Source organism: Heterodontus francisci, chromosome 17 (assembly GCF_036365525.1).
Source record: "Heterodontus francisci isolate sHetFra1 chromosome 17, sHetFra1.hap1, whole genome shotgun sequence".
Lineage (NCBI taxonomy): Eukaryota > Metazoa > Chordata > Chondrichthyes > Heterodontiformes > Heterodontidae > Heterodontus > Heterodontus francisci.
In genome coordinates, this window is record NC_090387.1 from 56,393,873 (window position 1) to 56,418,596 (window position 24,724).

General features: G+C 40.8%; 1 protein-coding gene across 10 annotated transcripts in view; it reads left to right on the plus strand.

Annotated features, from left to right (window-relative positions):
- fto (FTO alpha-ketoglutarate dependent dioxygenase) overlaps nt 1-24,724 on the plus strand; it is a 465,612-nt gene that overhangs the window by 304,279 nt on the left and 136,609 nt on the right. For 2 of the 10 annotated variants that reach the window (XM_068049472.1, XM_068049467.1), the window contains one exon: nt 16,785-16,842. The exons of 3 other annotated variants lie outside the window; for them this stretch is intronic. In XM_068049472.1, the coding sequence (XP_067905573.1) occupies nt 16,785-16,799 (15 nt within the window). In that variant the 3' untranslated portion in view covers nt 16,800-16,842. Of the gene's footprint in view, nt 1-14,923; nt 16,154-16,234; nt 16,300-16,784; nt 16,843-21,732; nt 22,126-24,724 lie in introns of those variants that run through there. 5 more of the 10 variants (XR_010976712.1, XM_068049469.1, XM_068049468.1 and 2 more) reach the window with 5 other exon arrangements.

A 24,724-nucleotide genomic window follows, 5' to 3' on the forward strand; every position in this document is an offset into this window, starting at 1 on the left:
TGCAGACGTCTTTAAAGCGGAGACATGGACGGCCGATGGGTCTGATTCCAGTGGCGAGCTCGCTGTACAATGTGTCTTTAGGGATCCTGCCATCTTCCATGCGGCTCACATGACCAAGCCATCTCAAGCGCCGCTGACTCAGTAGTGTGTATAAGCTGGGGATGTTGGCCGCTTCGAGGACTTCTGTGTTGGAGATACGGTCCTGCCACCGGATGCCAAGGATTCTCCGGAGGCAGCGAAGATGGAATGAATTGAGACATACGTTGTCCAGGCCTCGTTGCCATAGAGCAAGGTACTGAGGACACAGGCTTGATACACTCGGACTTTTGTGTTCCGTGTCAGTGCGCCATTTTCCCACACTCTCTTGGCCAGTCTGGACATAGCAGCGGACGCCTTTCCCATGCGCTTGTTGATTTCTGCATCTAGAGACAGGTTACTGGTGATAGTTGAGCCTAGGTAGGTGAACTCTTGAACCACTTCCAGAGCGTGGTCGCCAGTATTGATGGATGGAGCATTTCTGACGTCCTGCCCCATGATGTTCATTTTCTTGAGGCTGATGGTTAGGCCAAATTCATTGCAGGCAGCCGCAAACCTGTCGATGAGACTCTGCAGGCACTCTTCAGTGTGAGATGTTAAAGCAGCATCGTCAGCAAAGAGGAGTTCCCTGATGAGGACTTTCCATACTTTGGACTTCGCTCTTAGACGGGCAAGGTTGAACAACCTGCCCCCTGATCTTGTGTGGAGGAAAATTCCTTCTTCCGAGGACTTGAACGCATGTGAAAGCAGTAGGGAGAAGAAAATCCCAAAAAGTGTGGGTGCGAGAACACAGCCCTGTTTCACGCCACTCAGGATAGGAAAGGGGTCTGATGAGGAGCCACCATGTTGAATTGTGCCTTTCATATTGTCATGGAATGAGGTGATGATACTTAGTAGCTTTGGTGGGCATCCAATCTTTTCTAGTAGTCTGAAGAGACCACGTCTGCTGACGAGGTCAAAGGCTTTGGTGAGATCAATGAAAGCAATGTAGAGGGGCATCTGTTGTTCGCGGCATTTCTCCTGTATCTGACGAAGGGAGAACAGCATGTCAACGGTCGATCTCTCTGCACGAAAGCCACACTGTGCCTCAGGGTAGACGCGCTCGGCCAGCTTCTGGAGCCTGTTTAGAGCGACTCGAGCAAAGACTTTCCCCACTATGCTGAGCAGGGAGATTCCACGGTAGTTGTTGCAGTCACCGCGGTCACCTTTGTTTTTATAGAGGGTGATGATATTGGCATCGCGCATGTCCTGAGGTACTGCTCCCTTGTCCCAGCACAGGCATAGCAGTTCATGTACTGCTGAGAGTACAGCAGGCTTGGCACTCTTGATTATTTCAGAGGTAATGCTGTCCTTCCCAGGGGCTTTTCCGCTGGCTAGAGAATCAATGGCATCACTGAGTTCCGAATTGGTTGGCTGTATGTCCAGCTCATCCATGACTGGTAGAGGCTGGGCTGCATTGAGGGCAGTCTCAGTGACAACATTCTCCCTTGAGTACAGTTCTAGATAGTGCTCAACCCAGCGGTCCATTTGTTTGCGTTGGTCAGTGATTATGTCCCCCGATTTAGATTTGAGGGGGGCGATCTTCTTGATGGTTGGCCCAAGAGCTCTCTTAATGCCATCATACATTCCTCTGATGTTTCCGGTGTCTGAGGCCTGCTGAATATGACTGCATAGGTGTTGCCAGTAGTCGAATGGAATTTCGGGGCAAAGTTGAAGCGCTGGGAGGACAAGAAGCAATCCAGAGTAAAAATAATTAATTGAAGGAGGGCCAGTTTCAGTGGGGTCAGAATGGATCTGGTCGAGGTAAATTGGAATCAAAGATTGGCAGGCAAAACTATAACAGAACAATGTGAAGCCTTTAAAGAGATGTTTAGGTACAGTCTAGGTACATTCCCATGATGGGAAAGGTAGGACAAACAAAGGCATAGCTTCCTGGATGATAAAAGAGATAGCGAGTAAGATGAAACAGAAAAAGGGTGCGTGTGATAGATGTCAGGTTGATATTACAAGTGAGAACCAGGATGAATATAGAAAGTTCAAAGAGGAAGTGAAAAAAGAAATAAGAGCAACAAAGAGAGAGTATGAGAAGAGACTGGCAACTAACAAAAAGAGAATCCAAAAGTCTTCTGTAGGCATAAATAGTAAAAGGAAGCAAAAGGAGGGGTGGGGCCATTTAGGGACTGGATGGAGGCAGAGGGCATGGCTGAGGTACTAAATGAGCACTTTGTATCTGTCTTGACAAAGGAAAAATCTGCCAAAATCATAGTGAAAGGGGAGGTAGTTGAGACACTGGATGGGTTAAAAATTGATAAAGAGGAGGTATTTGATAGGCTGGCTCTCCTCAAAGTTGCTTAGTCACCAGGGCTGGATGAGATGCATTTGAGGATACTGAGGGAAGTAAGGGTGGAAATTGCAGAAGCACTGGCTATAATCTTCCAATCCTCCTTAGTTACAGGGGTGGTACCAGAGGACTGGAGATTTTTCCAAAAAATTTCACCATTTGCAGATGACATAAAACATGGAAGTGCTGTAAATTATGAGGAGGATAGTGATAGAGTCCAAGAGGACATAGACAGGCTGGTGGAATTGTGCAGACACATGGCAGATGAAAGTTAATGCAGAGAAATGTGAAGTGATACAATTTGGTAGGAAGAATGAGAAGAGGCAATGCAAAATAATGGGTGCAATTCTAAAAAGGGCGCAGGAGCAGAGGGACCTGGGGGTATATGTGCACAACTCATTGAAGGTGGCAGGGCAGTTTGAGAAAGCGGTTAATAAGGCATGCGGGAATATGAGCTTTGTAAATGGAAGCATAGAGTACAAAGGCAAGTAAGTTATGGTGAACCTTTATATAACAAAGGTTCGACCTCAACTGGAGTATTGTGCCAATTCTGGGCACCGCACATTAGGAAGGATTAAAGAGGATGCAGAAAAGATTTATGAGAATGGTTCCATGGATAAGGGACTTCAGTTAGATTGGAGAAACTGGGATTGTTCTCCTTTGAGTAGAGAAGGTTGAGAAGAGATTTGATAGAGGTCATGAGGGGTCTGGACAGAGTAGATAGAAACTTCCCATTGGCAGAAAGGTCAAAAACCAGAAGTCACTTATTTAAGGTGAATGGCAAAAAAACCAAAGGCAACATGAGAAAAAACTTTAAGCCGCTGGTGGTTAGTATCTGGAATGCACTGGTGGAGGCAGATTCAATCATGGCTTTGAAAATGGAATTGGATAATTAACTGAAGAAAAAAAATTGCAGGGCTATTGGGAAAAGGTGGGGGAGTGGGACTAGCTGAGTTGTTCTTGCAGTGAGCTGGCATGGACATGAAGGGCCAAATGGCCTCCTTCTGTGCTGTAACAATTCTATGACTCTCTGATTGTATTGTGGGAAATCAAAGGATGGCTTCAGTCTTCAGATGTTAAGCTGAGTAAAGTTTTTGTTCCTCAATAACTAAAGACGAACTTGGCCACGGTTTCCAGTTAAGCTATGACTTTAAGTATGAGCAGTGCTACTGTTGACAATCATTAGGCAGTAGATTATTTTTACATTAACAGTACATTTAAAATTTTATTTCATTACTGTGAACCTTTGCTACAACTACTGGCAAGGTTTTGCAAGAGGGCTCGACTAGTTGGCTAGAGAATGGGCTTGCAAAGTTGCTGATCCTTTCCATCAACTGATCTTAAACCATGTTAATCTGTTATCACTATCGATCATTTCAGCATTTATTTTTCCCTGTCCAATTTTCTGTTGTCCTGACATCAAATTTTGACTCCATAGGTTCCAATGTCAAGTGGCAATTCTTCTCGTTTGAGCTTAAAAGGTGGTCTTAACAAGCTATTTGATCATGGAGCCTGCTAGTAAAATCTGTTCTTGTTCTCACCTAACTTCCAAAACTTTCCAAGAGGAATTACTGAAAAGCAATTAGAAGCAGAAACTCTAATTAACTTTTTCCCCTTTTTTCGCCTAAGGACCCTGAGGTGCCCTACTGCCAATCTGCCTGAAGTTACTCAGCCCAATTCAGGAATAGATCCTGTAGCCATCTTAAACTGTATGACTTAGTCACACATTCATTTTACCAATTGAGCTATCAGGAGAACTTCTTACTGCAGTTATGATCAGTGGTTTAGACTTCCCATTGACTTTCTTCAGGTCCAAACTCAGAAAAGACAAGATTTGGAGCAGTGTGATTTTTAAGCACTGTCATCAAATTAAAGAACCAGTGCTAGTTGACACATCCAGGAAACAAGAGAAAGCGGAGGCTGATGCTTAAGATACTGCAGACTTAGAATCATAGAATCTTACAGCAAAGGCGGTCATTTGGCAGGTCAAGCATGTGCTGGCTCTCTGAAAGAGCTGTCCAATTTAGTCCCACAACCCAGCTTTTTTCTCCATCACCTTACAAATTATTCCTCTTAAAGTACAATACTTGCCTTCTGAAAGTTCCTATGGAATCTGCTTCCATTACACTTTCAGATAGTGTGTTCCAGATTTCAACAGTTATCTCTGTGAAAAAATTTATCCTCATTCCCCTCCCATTCGTTTGCTAATTATTTTAAAACTAAAACCTCTGGTTACATGACCCACTTATGAGAGGAAACAGTTTCTCCTTATCTACTTCAGCAAAACCCCTAATTATTTTCAATACATCTATTAGGTCTCCCCTTAATCCCATGTGCTTCTATTTTCCAAATAAGTCTATTATGTGGTACTTTATCAAGTGCCTGTTGAAATTCCATATTTACAACATCTGCTGCACTAACTTCATCAGCTCTCTCTGTTAACTCATCAAATAGCTTAATCAAGTTAGTCAGACCTAATTTGCCTTTAGAAAATTCTTGAAAGAAATGTTTCTCCAAATGCAAATTTATTTTGTCCTTGACAATAGTCTGTAGTAGGTTTCCCACCACTAAACTGCCTGGCCTGTAGTTACCTCTTTTTTGAATAGGGGTGCAACATTGCCTGAAGCAGATGATGTGTTGCAAAAGTAAAAAGTGTTTTTTACTTCGGCAATAGGAATTCAAATTCAATTAATTAAATAAACCTGGAATAAAAAACTAGTCTCAGTAATAATGACCATGAAATTAACGGATTGTTATGGAAATGTCCTGGGGAAAGTTGATGTCCAGAGAGATTTGGGTGTTCAGGTCCATTGTTCCCTGAAGGTGGCAACGCAGTTCAATAGACTGGTCAAGAAGGCATACGGCATGCTTTCCTTCATCGGGCGGGGTATTGAGTGCAAGAGTTGGCAGGTCATGTTACAGTTGTATAAGACTTTGGTTCGGCCACATTTGGAATACTGCGTGCAGTTCTGGTCGCCACATTACCAAAAGGATGTAGATGCTTTGGAGAGGGTGCAGAGGAGGTTCACCAGGATGTTGCCTGGTATGGAGGGCGCTAGCTATGAAGAGAGGTTGAGTAGATTAGGATTATTTTCATTAGAAAGACGGAGGTTGAGGGGGGACCTGATTGAGGTGTACAAAATCATGAGAGGTATAGACAGGGTGGATAGCAAGAAGCTTTTTCCCAGAGTGGGGGATTCAATTACTCGGGGTCACGAGTTCAAAGTGAGAGGGGAAAAGTTTTGGGGGGGATATGCGTGGAAAGTTCTTTACACAGAGGGTGGTGGGTGCCTGGAACGCGTTGCCAGCGGAGGTGGCAGATGCGGGCACGATAGCGTCTTTTAAGATGTATCTAGACAGATACATGAATGGGCAGGAAGGTAAGAGATACAGACCCTTAGAAAATAGGCGACAGGTTTAGATAGAGGATCTGGATCGGCGCAGGCTTGGAGGGCCGAAGGGCCTGTTCCTGTGCTGTAATTTTCTTTGTTCTTTGTTTTGTTCTTCGTCATAAAACCCACGTGGTTCGCTAATGTCCTTTAAGGAAGGAAATCTGTCACCCTTATCTGGCCTACATGTGACTCCAAACCCATGGAAATGTGGTTCACTTTTCACTACCCTCTGAAATGGCCTAACAAGCCACTCAGTTGTATCAAACCCCTACAGAAAAGTCAAATATAAAACCGGATGGACCACCCAGCATTGACCTAGGCACTGGACATGAGAAAGACACACCCAGCCCAGTCGACATTGCAAAATCCTCCTCACTAACATCTAGGGCCTTGCGCCAAAATTGGGAGAGCTGACCCACAGACTAGTTAAACAACAGCCTGACATAGTCGTACTCACAGAATCATAACTTTTAGCCAATTTTCCAGACTCCGTCACCATCCCTGGGTATGCCCTATTGCACTGGTAGGAAAGACACACCAGAGGTGGCGGTACAGTGGTATACAGTCAGGAGGGAGTGCCTGGGAGTCCTCAACATTGACTGCAGACCCCATGAAGTCTCATGGCATCAGTTCAAACATAGGCAAGGAAACCTCATGCTAATTACCACCTACTGCCCTCCCTCAACTAATGAATCAGTGTTCCTCCATGTTGAGCACCACTTGAAAGAAGCACTGGGCATAGCAAGGGCACAGAATGTACTCTGGGAGACTTTAATGTCCATCACCAAGAGTGGCTTGTTAGCACCACGACTGACCCAGCTGGCCAAGCCCTATAGGACATAACTGCCAGACTGGGCCTGCAGCAGATAGTGAGAACCAACACAAGGGAAAAACCTGTTTCAGCTCATTGTCACCAATCTACCTGTTGCAGATGCATCTGGCCATGACAGTATTTGTAGGAGTGACCACTGCACAGTCCTTGTAGAAACAATTCCTGTCTTCAGACTGAGGACACCTACCATCATGTTGTGTGGCACTACCACTGTGTGAAATGGGATAGATTTAGAACAGATCAAACAGCTCATAACTGGGCTTCCATGAGGTGCTCTAGGCCATCAGCAGCAGCAGAACTGTATTCCACCACAATCTGTAACCTCATGATGTGGCATATCTCTCATGCAAACATTTCCATCAAGCCAGTGGACCAACCCTGGTTCAATGAGAAATATAGGAAAGCATGCCAAGAGCAGCGCCAGGCATACCTAAAAATGAAGTACCAATCTGGTGAAGCTATAACACAATACTACATGAATGATAAAGAGAGGAAGCAGCATGCTATAGACAGAGCTTAGCGATCCCACAACCAACAGGTCAGATCAAAGCTCTGCAGTCCTGCCACATACAGTGAATGGTGAACAATTCAACAACTAATTGGAGGATGGGGCTCCACAAATATCCCCATCCTCAATGAAGCAGGGCCCAGCATGTCAGTGTAAAAGACAAGCCTGAAATGTTTGTGACCATCTTCAGCCAGAAGTGCTGAGTTGATGATCCGTCTCAGCCTCCTCCTGAGGTCCCCAGCATCATAGATGTCAGTCTTCAGACAATTCGATTCACTCCACGTGATATCAAGAAACAGTTGAGCGCACTGGATACAGCAAAAGCTATGGGCCTGATAATACCTTGGCTGTAGTGCTGAAGACTTGTGCTCCAGAATTAGCCGTGCCCCGAGCCAAGCTTTTTTAGTACAGCTACAGCACTGGCATCTACCCCTCAATGTGGAAAATTGACCAGGTATGTCCTGTCCACAAGAAGCAGGACAAATCCAATCCAGCCTATTACCAACCCATCAGCCTACTCTCAATCATCAGCAAAGTAATGAAAGGTGTAATTGACAGTGCTATCAAGCGGCACTTGGACTGCAGCGGTTCAAGAAGGCGGCTCACCACCACCTTCTCAAGAGCAATTAGGGATGGGCAATATATGCTGTCCTAGCCAGCAACACTCACATTCCATCAATGAACGAATAAAAAAAACTTATTCACCAATAACCTGTTGAGTTTGGGTTCCGCCATGACCACTTGGCTTCAGACTTCATTGCAGCCTTGGTCCAACCATGGACAAAAGAGCTGAATTCCAGAGGTGAGATGAGAGTGACTGCCCCTTGACATCAAGGCAGTACCTGACCAAGTATGGCATCAAGGAGCCCTAGTAGTATTGAAGTCAATGGGAACCGGGGGTGGGGGGGGGGAAATGTCTCCACTCACTGGAGTCATACCTAGCACAAAACCCTTTCTGTCACTGTCCCAGTCTGTAGACTGGAAATTTGACAATTTGGTCACAGTTTAAATATAAATTCTAATACTGGTGACAGTGCTATCATATTTAGATCTCTCTTAGAATTGTTCTGGTGGATTGATGCAGCTTTTAAAAAATTGAGGTGAAGGATGCTCCTATATTTTTATGTTTGTTGTCCAAATTCCAATAAACACTCCATATCAAGCACTCCATATCAAGAATAGCACAGGTCACTAAAACGGTAGAGGTCCAGTCATGCCAACATGCTTTGTTGAATGATAATTTTCTTTAGTCCATTGACTGGAGATCTGAATTTATATTTTTTGAAGAAATTTAAGAGAGAACAGAAGTATGACCTTGCTGGTAGCTTAGGATGACCATCTAATTTGCAACACTGTATCTTACATTACAAGGCTTGTGAGGTAGAGACAAAATGGCTGCTCATCCCAGCAAGAACCAAGACCCAGGAAGTTTAAGGGAACTACCTGTACTTTTTTGCAAGAGGAGAAACACTGCCACCATGTTTGAATCACTGGGTGACTGTCATGTGACAAGCCCCTCCTCCTCTGTGGTTTTAAATGTGAGAGGAGAAGCTTCTGGACTCTGACAATGTGCGAACCCAAATGGGGGTCCCTTTCTCCTTTTCAGCTTACAAGCTTCGAACTCTGCCTGTTGACGGACCACCTTTGCATACTCTGGCTGCAATCAGAAACCTCGTTGGAGGAAATCTTCTGCATTGCTGTCTCCAAGAGACCCACCGAGCCAGTCATGTACTTGTTCAAACTAAAAGCCTCGGGACCACTGAATTCAGCTAGAAGCCAGCGAATCACCAAAGGCCACAGACTGTATACCCCTTTTTCCTATGGAATCTAACTCAACCAATCTACCTTTCCCCACTCTGTAACCTATTTGTGCATGTGTAAACCTCTCGCGCGTGTATGTGTGAGTGTGTGTGTGTGTAAGTTGGTGAGTAGTTTATTATTTTAATTAGTTCAGTTTAGGTACAATAAAGTTAACCTCCTTCTTTGTTAAACTCAAGAAAACCTGTCCGATTGGTTCCTGTTATGATCATAGCAAGTAAGTAATCGAACACCTACTGAATTGGCCAATATATCCACTTTAAGAAAGAATTAAACCTGTTGTGGTCAAAATAGGAGGGGGAAAAGAGGGAAGCTCTTCAACCCCTCCTCTCTTGACCATAACAGTCCGTCCAGTGTATTCACATTCTAGATTGTCATTTGACTTCAAGTCATCCTTATGGACTTTCAAAGTAAGGACAGTAATTTATTGATGGACTATGGTAGTTTTATTGCTGTCGATTTGTGTATGATTATGTAATGGTTTGACATTATCAAACTAACTTCAATGAGGACTGTTACAGCCTTCAGAAAACTGTCAGCTTAATCAGACATTTTAGAACTTAATACTTGATTGAACATTGCAATATAAATTATGTAATAACATCGCTAGGTTTTGTCAGGGATACTGTTAGGTTAGTGTTTTTTGTTACACAATAAAGAGCAGCATCAGAGGGTCCTAGAACTGGAAAGTGGGATTAGGCAAGATAGCTATCAGCCAACACATACACGAGGAGCTGAATGGCTTCCTTCTGTGTTGTAAACTTTCTACATTTATATGTTTCAAGTTTAAATTTAAGGTACTGTTGAATTTAAAATGAGATTTAAAGCAACAATTTTGCTTTTCTTAAGATGGATTTTATTTGTTGCTGCTATAATTTTAAAAATTATTGTGAGGCAGTCAACCAAATGAAGTGAAATTCCCCAGGAATCCCCTCTTGGCACACTTTAACCCCTTATGCTGATGGCAACTACCTGCCCACCAAAATCCAAACAGAGTGGCCTACGAGCATATGAATAAAAATTTGAATCACTTTTTTTAAGTTTTTCAAAAAATACATTTTATTTAGCCACTCAGTCAGAATGAAAAGCAACATCTATGTCTCCATGGTTGTCAGAGATAAACCAAAACTTCAAAGTCTTGTTGGGGCATTATTAAAGCGCTCCTACTGTTTGATTCCTACAGTGAAAAATAATTTAAATAAAAAAGTAAAGATGCTAAGGTATGGGAAGGAGATTCTCTTTGCTCATGAAGAGCAACTATATAATTTTCTTATGGCACTAACTATTGCTCTCTTCCCCACTGTGCGTTCTATAAGAGGCCTGAACTATGATCTGATGACATGAGTTCAAATTCTGCATGGCAGCTGGGGAATTTAAATTCAATTAATTAAAAAAATCTGAAATTTAATAAAAGCTAGTATCAGTAATGGTGATCATGAAACTACCGGATTATCGTAAAAACCCATCTGGTTCATGAATGTCCATTTAGGGAAGGAAATCTGGATTTCTTATCCAGTATGACCTTTATATGACTTCAGAACCACTCAACATGGTTGACTCTTAGCTACCCTCAGAAATGGCCGAGCAAGTCACTCAGTTGTGTGGGATGGACAATAAATGCTGGTTTTGCCAGTGACGTCCATATCTGTAAGTGAATAAAAAAAAACTCCACATAAGTCACATGTAGAAAGGCAGCAGTTCCATGCCAGAACCTTGTTATCATAATCACATCCTAAAGACATAAAGCTTCACTTCCTTTATTTGGTTCAGGAATAATGTGTTGCATGTTGATTCACTATTGCTTTCATTAGCCTATGGAAAGGTGCTTTGACAACTATAAAATTCCAAATGTATCCATATTTTCACCTCCTTGTAGTATTTAAAACATTTTAACATTTGAAATCAAAAAGCGGGAAAGTGCTATCAGTGAAATCAGACACTATTTAAAAGGTACAATGGCCCAGATTTTGCGGTCAGCGGCAAAGGAAGGGCACTAGCTATTGATCTGTAAAAAAGCTGTTCACTAAGATTTAGTGGGCCCTTAAGCATGGATTTCCTGTATTCTGCTGTGACCTTGAATTTGGCACCATTTGTGGCTTCTAGCAACAGTGCAAGCAGCAAGCAATCCGATTGAAGAATTTTCACAGCCGACAAAGCAGGAAATAGAAAGCAGGAATTATAATTCACATTTTGACCATTGTACAGAAAGCAAAATAGAGCTCAAGGCATACACATGGACCTAAGGAAGAAGCTGAAATATCAAAAACTGTAAAAAAAAAAGTAATTTTCATGATTTTAACAGTCATGCAATTTTAAATTTTATTCTGAGGGAATGAGACTCCACACTAATAAAATTAGCTTTTCGGGGCCAGAAAGATTATTCAGTAATTCTGACTTGGTATGCTATTAAAAACTCAGTTACTCCTGATCGAACAAGACTTCACATTTTCAGTGGTTTTTACAGCAAGAATAGTGCATAATAAGTTGAAGTTTGTGTCACATCAACAGGGTACCCTATGTAGGACAGGATGTTACTGACAGCAACTTCTGGATTTCCATGTTTAACTGCTAATATGCAGACCCAGAAGCTGTTGTTAATTCTACACAGTAAAGATAGTTAGTGCTGACAGTTTTGCCATCATTACAACTGCAAATTCCGTGCCACTATTTGGTAATATTAGAGCTGTTTGAAACCACTTCTATAATCTATTTTATGGTTCAATGAATACCTCTTAACCTGACAGGAGGTTTGTTGACATGCTGGCCTGGAGTTCCTGTTCAAAAAGGTCACCCAAAATTGACCAAACCAGCACAAAAGATGAGGAATTTCAAGTGCAAATTACTTCGAGTGCAAATAGAGCTTTTGTGATCTTTGACACTAAAAAACTTTGCACTGAAGCTGGCTCCACCCACAAAACTAGCCATGCCCCCAGACTGAATTAATCACCATTGTACATTTTGGCTAATTGCACCCTTTTGCAGGCTTTGAAAGAGGCTCTTAAAATTAGGCATTTTTGTAGGTGCAAGGACCCTGATATGCACATTTTAAAAGCTTTTAATTTTTAAAAATTTACTAAGAAATTGACTACACCGATGTAACTAGTAAATGATTATAGTCTTTTTAAGTCATTTTCAGTTATTCAAAATTATGTACTCACAGGTGATGGACTAGATGCTATGATTAGAAATGTTTATCTTTGTCATAAACCTCATGGAATTTTTTTTAATGCAAACAGTTTTTTTAAATTGTTCTAAAATGCACCCAATTATGCTGGTTGATGGAAGACTTTACGTTTGCAGATATGCAAATAGTTTTGAGCAGAAGCTTGAGCAAAAAGAACTTCTAAGAACTAGCGCAATATTAAGCACAATTTGCACCCAGACCGTTGACTGCACCCAAAGTAGAAACTCTTGGCCGCTAAGTTTTAGTTGCCTGTCCATATCTTTACACAATATTAATTGAATTTCCTGTAACTCCTGGGCACTTCATTCACACATTTCAAGCTTCAGGGAAAGTTAAATGATAGCAGAGTTAGGGAGGACATGAAGCGGAATATGGATTTACACTTCTAAATTATACTTCTAACCAAAGTGGAAGCTCTCACTTTGTGAGTGTTAAATTGCACCAAAAACTTCATTACGATCATTTTGAAAAGTGGTCATAAGATTAAAACTTAATAATTTCAAGTGACAGCCTTAGTTGATGAATTAGAAAAAGAAAAGTCTGATAATTTACAGTATAGAGCACTTTGAATGAAGGATGAGGCAAAGAAGTGAAGTATAATCCAATAAAAGTGGTTCTGAGTACAAAATTGTTACTTATAACTGAGCAAAATTAAAATTGTCACTTCTATAAGATGCAGTGCTGCCCGGTCCTCAAGTCTTGTTCTTACATTCAAGATCCACAGACTTGCCTGTTGACCTTCGAATTACTCCATTTGCAACAGCATTGATAGTGTAATAAATGTGGCAACTGGTCCCTCTTCTGCCATATCGTAATTCAGAGCTGTTAGTTTATAAGGTGAAAGTACAGACAGAGTGTTCATTACTGCAAAGCTGACGGGTTGTCAATAGCACTGCTTTTTAGTTTGTTCTAGTCAGCATTTGCTGAACGTTTTGTTGCACCATTGGGAAATGTATACAACAAGATTATACATTGGAATACTGCAGGACCACATGAAGAAAAACCAACAAATGATAAATTATACACTTGCTGGTACGTGACACACTATCTTGTGCTATTAAATCCTTGAGATAATTGGAATAAATTGCAATTACAACCTGAGACTTACCCTCTGATACATCTATCGGCAATTTTAATAGTAACACACCAATCCACTAAAAATATTCTTCACAAAATAATCAAAATACCGGTGTTCTCAATGTGCTAAGTCCAGCTTCACACTCATAACTTCAGTGGAAACCTTGTTTGTACTTGTAAAGGGGCTTTCTACTGAAGTTACAGCAGTGGAGCAGAAGATGGCCTTAATAAAATTCTCATTGATAATGTATGTCTTTTACAATGCAATAATTGTTTAGGGGGAAATGACGTCAGGATAAATGGGTATTAGCAATATTTTCCTGGATTATTCTGTCACAGATATCTTAAAACTATTTGGCCCTGCCAGTTTGTTCCTAAACCCCAATTATTAAATATTAAAGAAAGATGTGAGTTTGACTCTCCAGTTAGATAAATTGAAAAGGCTTAATCACTTGCAGTGACTCTCTATATTCTGTGGCACTGATGTTCCTTCCAAGCCACCCACAGAGAACATAGAGTAAAATAAAATGAGACACGTAAGCAGTTGATTTACAAATGGATATAGTTTCCAATCCCCTAAAGTATAGGGGAAAATAATACAAGAATAAAACACAATCACATTAAACTTACTTGAAGTATCATCAAAGTATGATGAAAAACTATGGTCGCATTGCATTAACTAATTTTACATTTGATCTATTGTGACAGTGGTCATTGGTTTTTCAGATCAAGATTGACAATATACCCATTGGAAAGTTCTTAAGGAATTTACCCAGTATGTTATACTCTTGTTATCTGTGTTCCCTCCTCTACTGAAGGAGGACACTCCTGTCAATGTAGATTTCACATGTGCCGGCTACCTTTAAGCATTCTGCCCAAATCTCATTGGTCAAGTATTAGCCCAGACAGTGACTGTTGGTAAGCTATTGAATGGTGGGGGTATCACAGCTGATCCCAATCCTGCACTCACTTCTGCAGTAGTCCAGCAGGGAGGTCATTGAATAATTGTCAGGAGTGAAAACCCTTGCTGATTTTTCAGCTGTGTAGCCTAGCGACATTGAGGCCAATTAAAATACCCCTATTGCCATCACAGCAGAGATCAACTCAATCAGTGCAAACCAAGAACCAAAAGCATGATCTTCCTGATCTGTATGATTCAGTTACACACCAGATATAATTTAGCAAGCTGTGTTAACTTTTTCATAACATTTAATTTTAAAAACAAATCCTAATTTATTTTTTACACGCAGCTGCAACAAAATATAATCTATACCGTTTTGTGTATTAGATCGGGATGAGAAATAATTTTGATTTAAATTGATGCTATATTTAGGTAGGAAATGTGAAACTCATCAAGTAATATTGTTTATTGATTTCCATTTTGAAACATTGTATAGTCGGCTTCAATAAATCATGGCAAATTTTATAAATCTTTGTTCACTGTATGCACATGAATTACCAAGTAACATAGAACTTTGATTTTGATTTTTGTAAAAAGATCAAGCTGATGAAAATGATTCGCAACACAGTCTTATGTTAATTTTACTGGTAATTACACAGTAATACTTGCATCTATGTCTCGCTTTATCAAAGCATTTCAAAATGCTCCATACAATGACTTCCTTTGAAATACAACAACTTAATATATAGGCAAATTAAAATAAAGATAACCATAGAATTTCTATTGAAATAATTCTGTTTAAAAATGCAATTCCTCCTCTTTTTTTTTACACAGTTCTGATGGGCATCATCATCATCCATCAGTAAAGACATTGACAATAGCTTGCCTAAATCCAACAGCTCTTTTGGTCACCTCTCTAAATCAGTTTGGAAAAATTTCAAGGTGTACATAGCTGTTGTTATTGCTACCCTCTTGTATGGCTCAGAATCTTGTGTCCTGTACAGTAAACAAATTAAGCTACCATCAACACTGCTTGTGCTCCATCATGAATATCAAATGGCAGGACTACAATACAAATATTGAAGTCCTTAGAAGAGTGAATTTACACAGCACTGAGAACATTCTCCTACAACGACAGCTGCACTGGACAGGGCATGTGTCACGCATGGAGTGCACCAGAATGCCAAAAGCAGAGCTGTATGGAGAACTGTGCCATGGGAAGTGGATTCGAGGTGCTCCGTGAAAATGTTTCAAGGACCAGCTGTAGAAACAACTCTCCTTCGCTGACATTGAACAACGGATGTGGGAGCAGGAAGCTGCTGACAGGAACAACTGGCACTCAATAATCAGGAGTGCTACGCCAGGTTTGAGTCCTTAAGATGCGAAGCTGTAGGAGAGAAACGTTGAAAACGGAAGGAAGCTGCTTCTGCCCAGGCTCCTTGTGCCCCAAATGTTTAAGAGCCTACAGGTCCAGAATTGGACTGTTTAGCCACCAGCAAGTGCGCCAGCACCCATAGAGCAGTATATTCCCTTGATCCTTTTCTTCAAAGAATTAGCCATCATCATCATCTAATGGACAGAATTTTTAGGCCCCGAAGAGGGCAGACACGGAAGTGGGTGAGCTCAAAAATTCACGCCGTTGACCGGTGTGCCGGTTTCCCGGCTCCATCCCACCACCAGACCAGTTGTCCCTGGCGAGGCCCAACCATCACTTACCTCTGTAAAGGGCAATGTCCATCTTTCCCCTTCTTGCTGGGTGAAGTCCCAGCAATGGCCACCATTCCCGGTGCCGTTGCTGGGCCTGAAGAACTGCCCACCTTCTGATTGGGTGGCAGCTCTTGGAGGCGTGGCTTTCAGGCCCAGAAGAGGTGGGCTCTCCCTCAACTTTTCATCAGGTGGGTGGGGCCACTGCTTCGACATTAAATTCTGGCTAATTGTCTTTAATCAAATGATTTCTAACTAGATGTTTCTGCATCCCACCCACAGAATTCAATACTCAAATCCCAAAGTTAAGCTGCAGGATCCTGTGCATAAAAGTATACAGACTGTATAGTGAACACAACTTTGTCAGATTAGCTAATTAAATTGTTGTTTTTAAAAGACAGTTCATATGTGAATTCAAATACTTGTCTTGTTTTTCTTTAGCTTGGCTTTGAATAGAGAACTGATTTGCATTTTCTGAGGAGGAGATGTGGGTAAATTATCATAAGGTATCATTACTTTGCATATATTACATCACATAAACCATCAAAATATATTAAGGAAAAAGATATTTGATGGTAGATGTGTCATAATTCATATTGTGATAAAGCTTGCTGTACTCCATTGCTGGGATCAATACAAATCATTGCAGTAATCATATATTGATGTTTCTGGAATATACTCCATTTAAAACATTTTATCCCCATGAGTAGAAGCCATAGAGGCCATGAAAGGAGTTAGTCAGCTCCTTGACCTTGGCAGCAGTACTGAATCGATTAAAGCTGCAAAAGTAAGTCGTGGAAAGGTTAACACTTGTTGGTCAAAAATGCAATTACAATACATTAGCGTTTTTGTAAAGTATTAAGGTTACAATAAGTTAATTAGTAGCAGTTTCTCATCCTGAGCTATTTCGAAGAAAGAAGGCTTTATTGATTCTCATGTAAATTTTGCAAATACTTAGTACTGTTTGATTATCTTTCCCATTTTCTCACAGACTGGAAGTGATTAAGCTGTCATAACATTATCAGAAAAAAAGAGATTGGAGCATATATGTGAGTAGGTTAGTCACTGCAACCTTTGAGAAATCAGCTAGTAAAGAGTCTTGAATATAAACCTAATTTTATATGTCTGGTTGAGTGTACAATTCGTGTTTGCCCAAAACCTGACAGCCATCTAATGTTAGCTAATAGTTGAGGCTGGTGTAAACCTTCATAGAACCATAGAAAAAGTACAGCATGGAAGGAGGCCATTCAGCCCATCGTGTCTGCGCTGGCTGAAAAAAACTATCCGCCCAAACTTGCTCCATAGCCTTGCAGGTTACAGCACCTCAGGTGCATGTCCAGGTAACTTTTAAAAGAATTGAGGGTTTCTGCCTCCACCACCATTCCTGGCAGCGAATTCCAGACATCCACCACCCTCTGGGTGAAAATGTTTCTCCTCATGTCCCCACTAATCCTTCTACCAATCACCTTAAATCTGTGTCCCCTGGTAACTGACCTCCCCGCCAGGGGAAACAGGTCCTTCCTGTCCAATCTATCTAGGCCCCTCATAATTCTGTACACCTCAATCAAGTCACCCCTCAACCTCGTCAGTTCCAGGGAAACAACCCTAGCCTATCCAATCTTTCCTCATAGCTGCAACCTTCAAGCCCTGGCAACATTCTTGTAAATCTCCTCGAAACACACCAGAGCAATTATGTCCTTTCTGTAATGTGGTGACCAGAACCACACGCAATACTCCAGCTGTGACCTAACCAATGCTCTATACAGTGCCAGCATCACATCCCTGCTTTTGTACTCTTTACTTCGGGCAATAAAGGAAAGCAATCCATATGCCTTCTTCACCACTCTATGCACCTGCCCTGCCACCTTCAGGGACCTGTGAACATGCACTCCAAGGTCTCACATTTCTTCTACCCCTCTCAATATCCTCCTGTTTATATTGTATTCCCTCACTTTATTTGACCTCCCCAAATGCAATACCTCACACTTATCTGGATTGAATTCTATTTGCCACTTTTCTGCCTACTCAACCAAAACATTGATATCATTCTGGAGTCCACGGCTTTCCTCCTCACTATTAACAACACGGCCAATTTTTGTGTCATCAGCAAATTTCCCAATCATGCTTCCCACATTTCAGTCCAAATCATTAATATATACCACAGACAGCAAGGGACCCAACACTGAGCCCTGTGGAACACCACTGGAAAACGCTTTCCATCTACCAAAACGTCCGTCGACTACTACCCTTTGTTTTCTGTCCCTGAGCCAATTCTGGATCCAACCTGCCACATTCCCCTGTATCCATGGGCTTTCATTTTACTGACCAGTCTGCCATGCGGGACCTTTTCAAATGCCTTACTAAAATCCATGTCAACCACATCCACTGCACTACCCTCATCAATCCTCCTTGTCACTTCCTCAAAAAACTCAATCAAGTTAGTGAGACATGACCTTCCCCTAACAAATCCATGCTGACTATCCCTTATTAATCCATGCCTTTATAAGTGACAGTTTATCCTGTCCCTCAGAATATATTCTAACAATTTATCCACCATCGAGGTCAGACTAACCGGCCTATAATTACCTGGCTTATCCCTCGCACCCTTTTTAAACAATGGTACAATGTTCGCAGACCTCCAATTATCTGGTACCTCGCCCGTATCTAGTGAGGAATTGAAGATGATCCTCAACGCATTCGCTATTTCCTCCCTGGCTTCCTTTAACAACCTGGGATGCAATCCATCCGGTCCTGGCAATTTATCCACTTTCAGGGATGTCAGCCCCTCAAGCACTTCCTCTCTCATTATGCTTATCGAATCTAATATTTCACACTCCTCTTTAACTACAATGTCTACACCAACGCTCTCCTTTATGAAGACAGAGACAAAAAGCTCATTAAGAACCCTGCCCACATCTTCTGCATCCACATTTAAGTTCCTTGTACATCTCTGATAGGCCCTACCCTTTCCTTAGTTATCCTCTTGCTTTTAATGCACTGATAAAACATTTTCGGATTTTCCTTGATTTTACCTGTCAATAATTTTCCAAGTCCTCTCTTTGCTTTTCTAATTTCCTTTTTTACTTCACCCCTGCACTTTCTATATTCCTCTAGGCTTTCTAAAGTATTAAGATTTTTGTGATCATCATAAGCTTTCTTTTTTTTGCTTTAACTTACCCTGTAAGCTTTTAGATAACCAGGGGGCTGCAGATTTGGCAGTACCACCCTTAATCTTTGTGGGGACATGTCTACACTGTGCCTGTAGTATTTCGCTCTTGAATGCCCCCCCACTGGTTTGCCACTGATTTTCCTTCAAGTAGCTGTATCCAGTCCACATTCACCAGGTCACCTCTCAGTTTTCATAAAATTTGCCTTCCCCCAATTTAGAACCTTTGCTTCTATTTTATCTTTGTCCTTTTCCATGATGATGTTAAAACTAACTGTATTATGGTCACTATCTCCAAAATGGTCACCCACTGTTACTTCATCCACTTGCCTAGCTTCATTACTGAAGACTAAATCTAGAATTGCGCCCCCTCTCGTTGGGCATGTTACATGCTGGCTAAAAAAGTTCTCTTGAACACAGTTCAAGAATTTTGTCCCCTCTATGTCTGTTACGACCTGGTGAGCAATGTTGCTGTCTTCATCTGGTTTTATTGTAACAGGGTTTAATTTTAAACACACTGTGTTTTGAGCTCCCCCTTTGTGAATCTTTGTTCACAGTTTCCAATTATCAGGCAAATAACTGAGCACAAACAGGCATTCTTTGGTTTAAAGCAGAAAGTGGAAATTTATTAAAACCTTAAAAACTTAAACTCTAATACGGTTCATGCCTACGGACATACGACGCGCTCATGCTAGCATGCAAATGCGATATAAACACGCAGATAGGAATAGAAAAGATAAGTAGAACAGATTGAGGCAATATCTTGTTACTGTTTCTCGAGCTCGCTGTAGTCCTTGATTGAAGCTATAATCTTGTGATTAGTTGGGGCCCAGTAATCTTCTTAAAACTTTGTTCACGTGGCAAACCCTTCTCTCTTTGAGTTTCACGTGTTTTCAAGAGATTCAGTTCCATGGGAAGAGATGAAGGCAGGCAGACAGGAGACAGGCAGGCAGAGGAGATCTTCTCAGTTCATGAGCACACAGCGTTCTCTGAGTTCAAATCCCTTTGGTGGGAGTTCAAATTCAAACAAACTCCTAGGTTGCCCCGCAGGTTAGTCATGTTACTAGTTCCTTATATGGAACAGGCTCTTCACATCCTTGGTTGGAGGTTCAAATTTCTCTGTCACAGCCAGTTATCCATGTGACTAAAGCTGGTCTGACCACTTCTGTGTATTGGAGGAACAGGGATTGACTCCTTTTGTTTCCACATTGTCTGGTACTATGCAAATGATCTTCCAGTCGGAGATTGCAATTTTTAAAGTTTTAATGTTCATGTGGCGAAATAATGTGTGCCTCAGTCTTGGCAGGTGGGGTTTGCCTGACAATGCCCTTCACACTGTTTGCATCCCAGTTGATATTGGGGTAGTTGAAATCCCCAACTATTATTGCCCTAAAGTTTTTGCACTCAGAAATCTGCCTACGTATTTGTTCTTCAATCTCCCTCTCACTATTTGGGGGTCTATAGTACACTTCCAGTAATGTAGCTGCCCACTTTTTATTTCTGAGCTCCACCTATATGGCCTTGTTTGATGATTCATTTAGCATATATCCGTCCTCAAAACTGTTGTTGACTCCCTAACTAATAATACTACATCCCCTCCTTTTTTTATCTACCTCTCTATCCCACCTGAAAACTCTATATCCAGGGATGTTGAGTTGCCATTCTTGCCCCTCTTTAAGCCAAGTTTCCATTATAGCAATGATATCGTGTTACCATGTGTCTATCTGTGTCCTCAGCTCATCAACTTTATTTACTATATACCTTACATTTAAATAAATACCCTTTAACACTGCTAAATTCCTGGGTTGCACGCTTTTTAACCTTTGCTTCTTCTGCTTTTCAGAGTCATTCGCTAATTTTGCTAATTTTCTGCATCCTGTTCCCTGCCCTGAAATTGTCCTATCCAAGACTGTGCTCAGGTTCCCATCCCCCTGCCAAGCTAGTTCAAACCATCCCCAACAGCACTAGCAAACCTTCCTGCAAGGATATTTGTCCCAGTCCTCTTCAGGTACAGTCTATCCGGCTTGTACAGGTCCCACCTTCCTCAGAACCGGTCCCAATGCCCCAGAAACCTGAAGCCCTTCCTCCTGCACCATCTTTCCAGCCATGTATGCATCTGATTTATTTTCCTATTACTATACTCACTGGCACGTGCCCTTGGGAGTAATCCGGAGATTCCTACCCTTGTGGTCCTAACTCCCTAAACTCAGCCTGCAGGACCCTGTCTCTCTTACTTGCTATATCATTGGTACCAATGTAGACCACGACCTCCAGCTGTGCACCCTCGCCCTCCAGAATGTTCTGTGGCCGCTCGGTGATATCCATGACCCTTGCACCAGGGAGGCAACATACCATCCTGGAATCACATCTGCGATCACAAAAAAGCCTAGCTGTTCCTCTAACCATAGAATCCCCTACCACTATCTTGTACAATTACTGTAAATAGACTTGGCGAAAGTTTGATGTTTTTGAGTTTGTAAGGAACAGGAAATGCAGGTGCTTGGAAGAAAGTTCAGTTCTTTCCATTTATCGTAGATCCTTTCATGTAGTCTGTTTCAGACCGCTTCACTTCAGCATAAAAAAAACCCATCAAAAGTCCTTTTGAAACTGTTGTCTACTTGTTTTTTTATACATATTTGAAATCTTATCCTCCTATTATCTGTTTGTATGTCATCATCGGTTTCTCACAGTTAAATGGATTTGATACAATAGGAGGTGCATGTAGGTGATTAATTTCAAACTGAACATTGCTTGATACTTTTTATTTTACCAGCAGCTCTGGTGTCTTTTCGCTTCAGGCAAGCAACTGCCTCACATCGACAGATAAGGCATCTTATCTGTCAGCAACACTCATGTGAATTAATCATAATTCAATAGTCTACCTGATCAAGATGCGAGATGCATGTTTTGATAGAACAATCAGATTTGTCTAATCTATCATTAGTTGACAGCTGCTAGAAGCTGAACACTAACTTGGCTTAACACCTGTTTTTGATCAGTTTGCTACAGCCTTACCACGAGGATACCATCCTTGATTACAGCATGAGATCCAAAAGCATCTACATATTGATGTTTATCATAGAACAATAACTGGTTTCAGGTTAACACCAATGTGTAGTCATCTCTGTTGTAATATGTGAAAGCAATTTTCAGAGAGCAATTGTAACACAGTCATCTTTGTAATTTCCCCAAATAAAAGAGGTAAATAAAACTGTCTGACAAATTTGAGAGATGATTTATGTGAACAGATGTAGTAATTGCTTTGGGCTGGAAGGGTCACTAGGATAGAAGGGAGATAAAATAGAAAAAAAAAACTGCTACAACATAATTTACTTGAGGCTGTGTAAAGTCTAGTTGCATCTACTGGCACACACATTGGTCCTTTCTCCTAAAAAAAAAAGGAGCCCAGTTCCATATTCTTAGTGGTTATTTACAGCACTGCTTGCAGCAGTTAGCTCAATGTGATGTCATAAATGAAAGCTTTCACAGAATATCGACATATTTTTCTTGTTAAGTAATGTTTTTTGGGAAAAGATACAAGATGCAATAATGGCTCCTTTGACACTGAGTAAAGCTGGAGACACTTCAGTCAACAAAACCATAACATGATGTTTTATGGAAGGTAATATTTGACGTCCATTTAAGCAAACTGACAAAACCTCAGTTTTCCTGTGGTGAATGTGCAGGTAGAAAATGTGAGCTAAGAATATAACACATTAAAAATTAACGAGGCAGCCTGGTGGCATTGTGGATTGTTGCACTAACCTGCTGTGCCACAGAGGTTGGAACCAGAGAGTCCCCACATGGGTGAGTTTCCTGATCTCAGCTGAAATTCTTGGTTAACGTGAGGCGAGAATTGAATTGGGAGACCCAGCCCACTTTGTATATACCCCAAAATACCAACACTGTCCAGTTAACGAGCTTTTGGGAAAAGTAATGGGAACAAATTAGGGCCTTTTTTTAGCTGGAGATAGAAATGGTAAAATTACTGGTTAACGCTAACCTAGGGCAGCAAATACATAAAGAGGGGAAGTAACTGCCTTTTAGAAATCTTCTTGTTTGTAAATTCTTAAGAAAAATGTTTTTACATGAATGTACTGCCCTTAGCTTCTTTATACTGGTTCAAGTTTTCCATTATACTTCGATAAAAGGACAAGGTGTATTGGCAATACATTTTAAAACAGAACAAGGACAGAATGTGTACATTTTATTTGGCCTTAATTATATCCTGCATGTCAAGTAATTTAAATTTTTTTCCAAAACAGTGCAAAACCTAAGGTTCCATTATACATGCTGTTTAAAGTACCAGCCAACAGCTCTAATAATGGGTTCTGTGCCAAATGTGACACCTGAGTCCGCCAATGCAAAAATTTGGCAATTCATAGTCAGGCAGTAAGGTGGGATTTCTCAAGAGGGGAATGATTATTCTTGACTAGCACTTAATATGCCTTGCTCGCTATCAAAGTGTACCTCCTAGAAGCAGCTTTGGCATCAGAAGTTGTTGAGGAGTATGTAATGCATTTTCCTGTTATTCCAGTTCAAGGAAAATTAAATGGAGCTGATCAGCCCAGATTTAAGTGGTGGGGGGGCACAGCAAAAGTAAAACAAATAGCAAACCGTAGATCTTGGGCAGCGTGTTTCATTTCAAGTATTGCACTGAAGTAGTTTATGCTTTTAATTACTTATGCACTTACGTATGTCATTCCCTTTTCAGAACTTAGTGTTAACGTTTTTGAAGAGTCACATCAACACTATTTCATGTTTCTGTAATCTTTAAAAGGAAATCTGATACCAACACTGTTAGTCTAAGTTTCATTGGACTCGTTTGCAGATAAAATTTTTTAAATAGGATAGGCTCACAGTCAAGGTATTTCTGAGATATGAGCAAACTGTTATGACTTTTTGTGTACTTATTAATCTTTACTATATGGGTGTGTCGCAACACCTGGGTAGTGCCTCTGGCAAGGCATGCAATAATTTGAAGATGACAGGCTGATTTTTCGTGATCCGTGTTTGTTACAAATTTTCTAATGCTTTTAGCATGTTCGTGTATTGTTTATCATGGTGATGCGTGCACATTTACAACAGGACATCAAGTCCATCTTTGATAATTGAGGGCTCTGATATATTGGCAAGCATTTGTTGTCAGACACACTGATGCTGAAAACTCTTAACAGTATAAAGTACATACATATATGTTGTTTGGATTTAATACAAACATGGGATAATGGTAGGGTTGGACTTGGACAGATAGAGAGAGATGGATAATGAGTTTCCAAAGAAATATCACAATTAAATCTGGAATTGTATGAAATGGGGATTAAAGACTATTTGTAAATCTTTGCAACACAGTCCATGTAATTACTCATTCGGCAGCTCAGTCTAAGAAAACACTTAATGAAAACATTAATTTTACACAAAACTGATTATACTTATAAGGACTGTTATTGTCTCTAAGATAAATGTAGCTGTGGATTGACCAACTAAATAAATAATTACTTCATGTACGTATTTATCAATCTTGAAATGTAGTTTCAAATAACCAAGGCTGATATTTTATGTAGCAGGAAAACTATTTGCTTTGTCCAGTGAACCATTTTTAATGGGTAAGAATAGAAATTAATGGGACAAACAGCCAGTCAGCTAATAAGCAGTATTTGATATTGAACCACAGGCAGTTCTTATATCAAAATGTTATTTCACTTTTTAAATTCTGAATGTCTTTATCAAATTATGCAATTATTTTCTGTTTCAAGACATCAAAA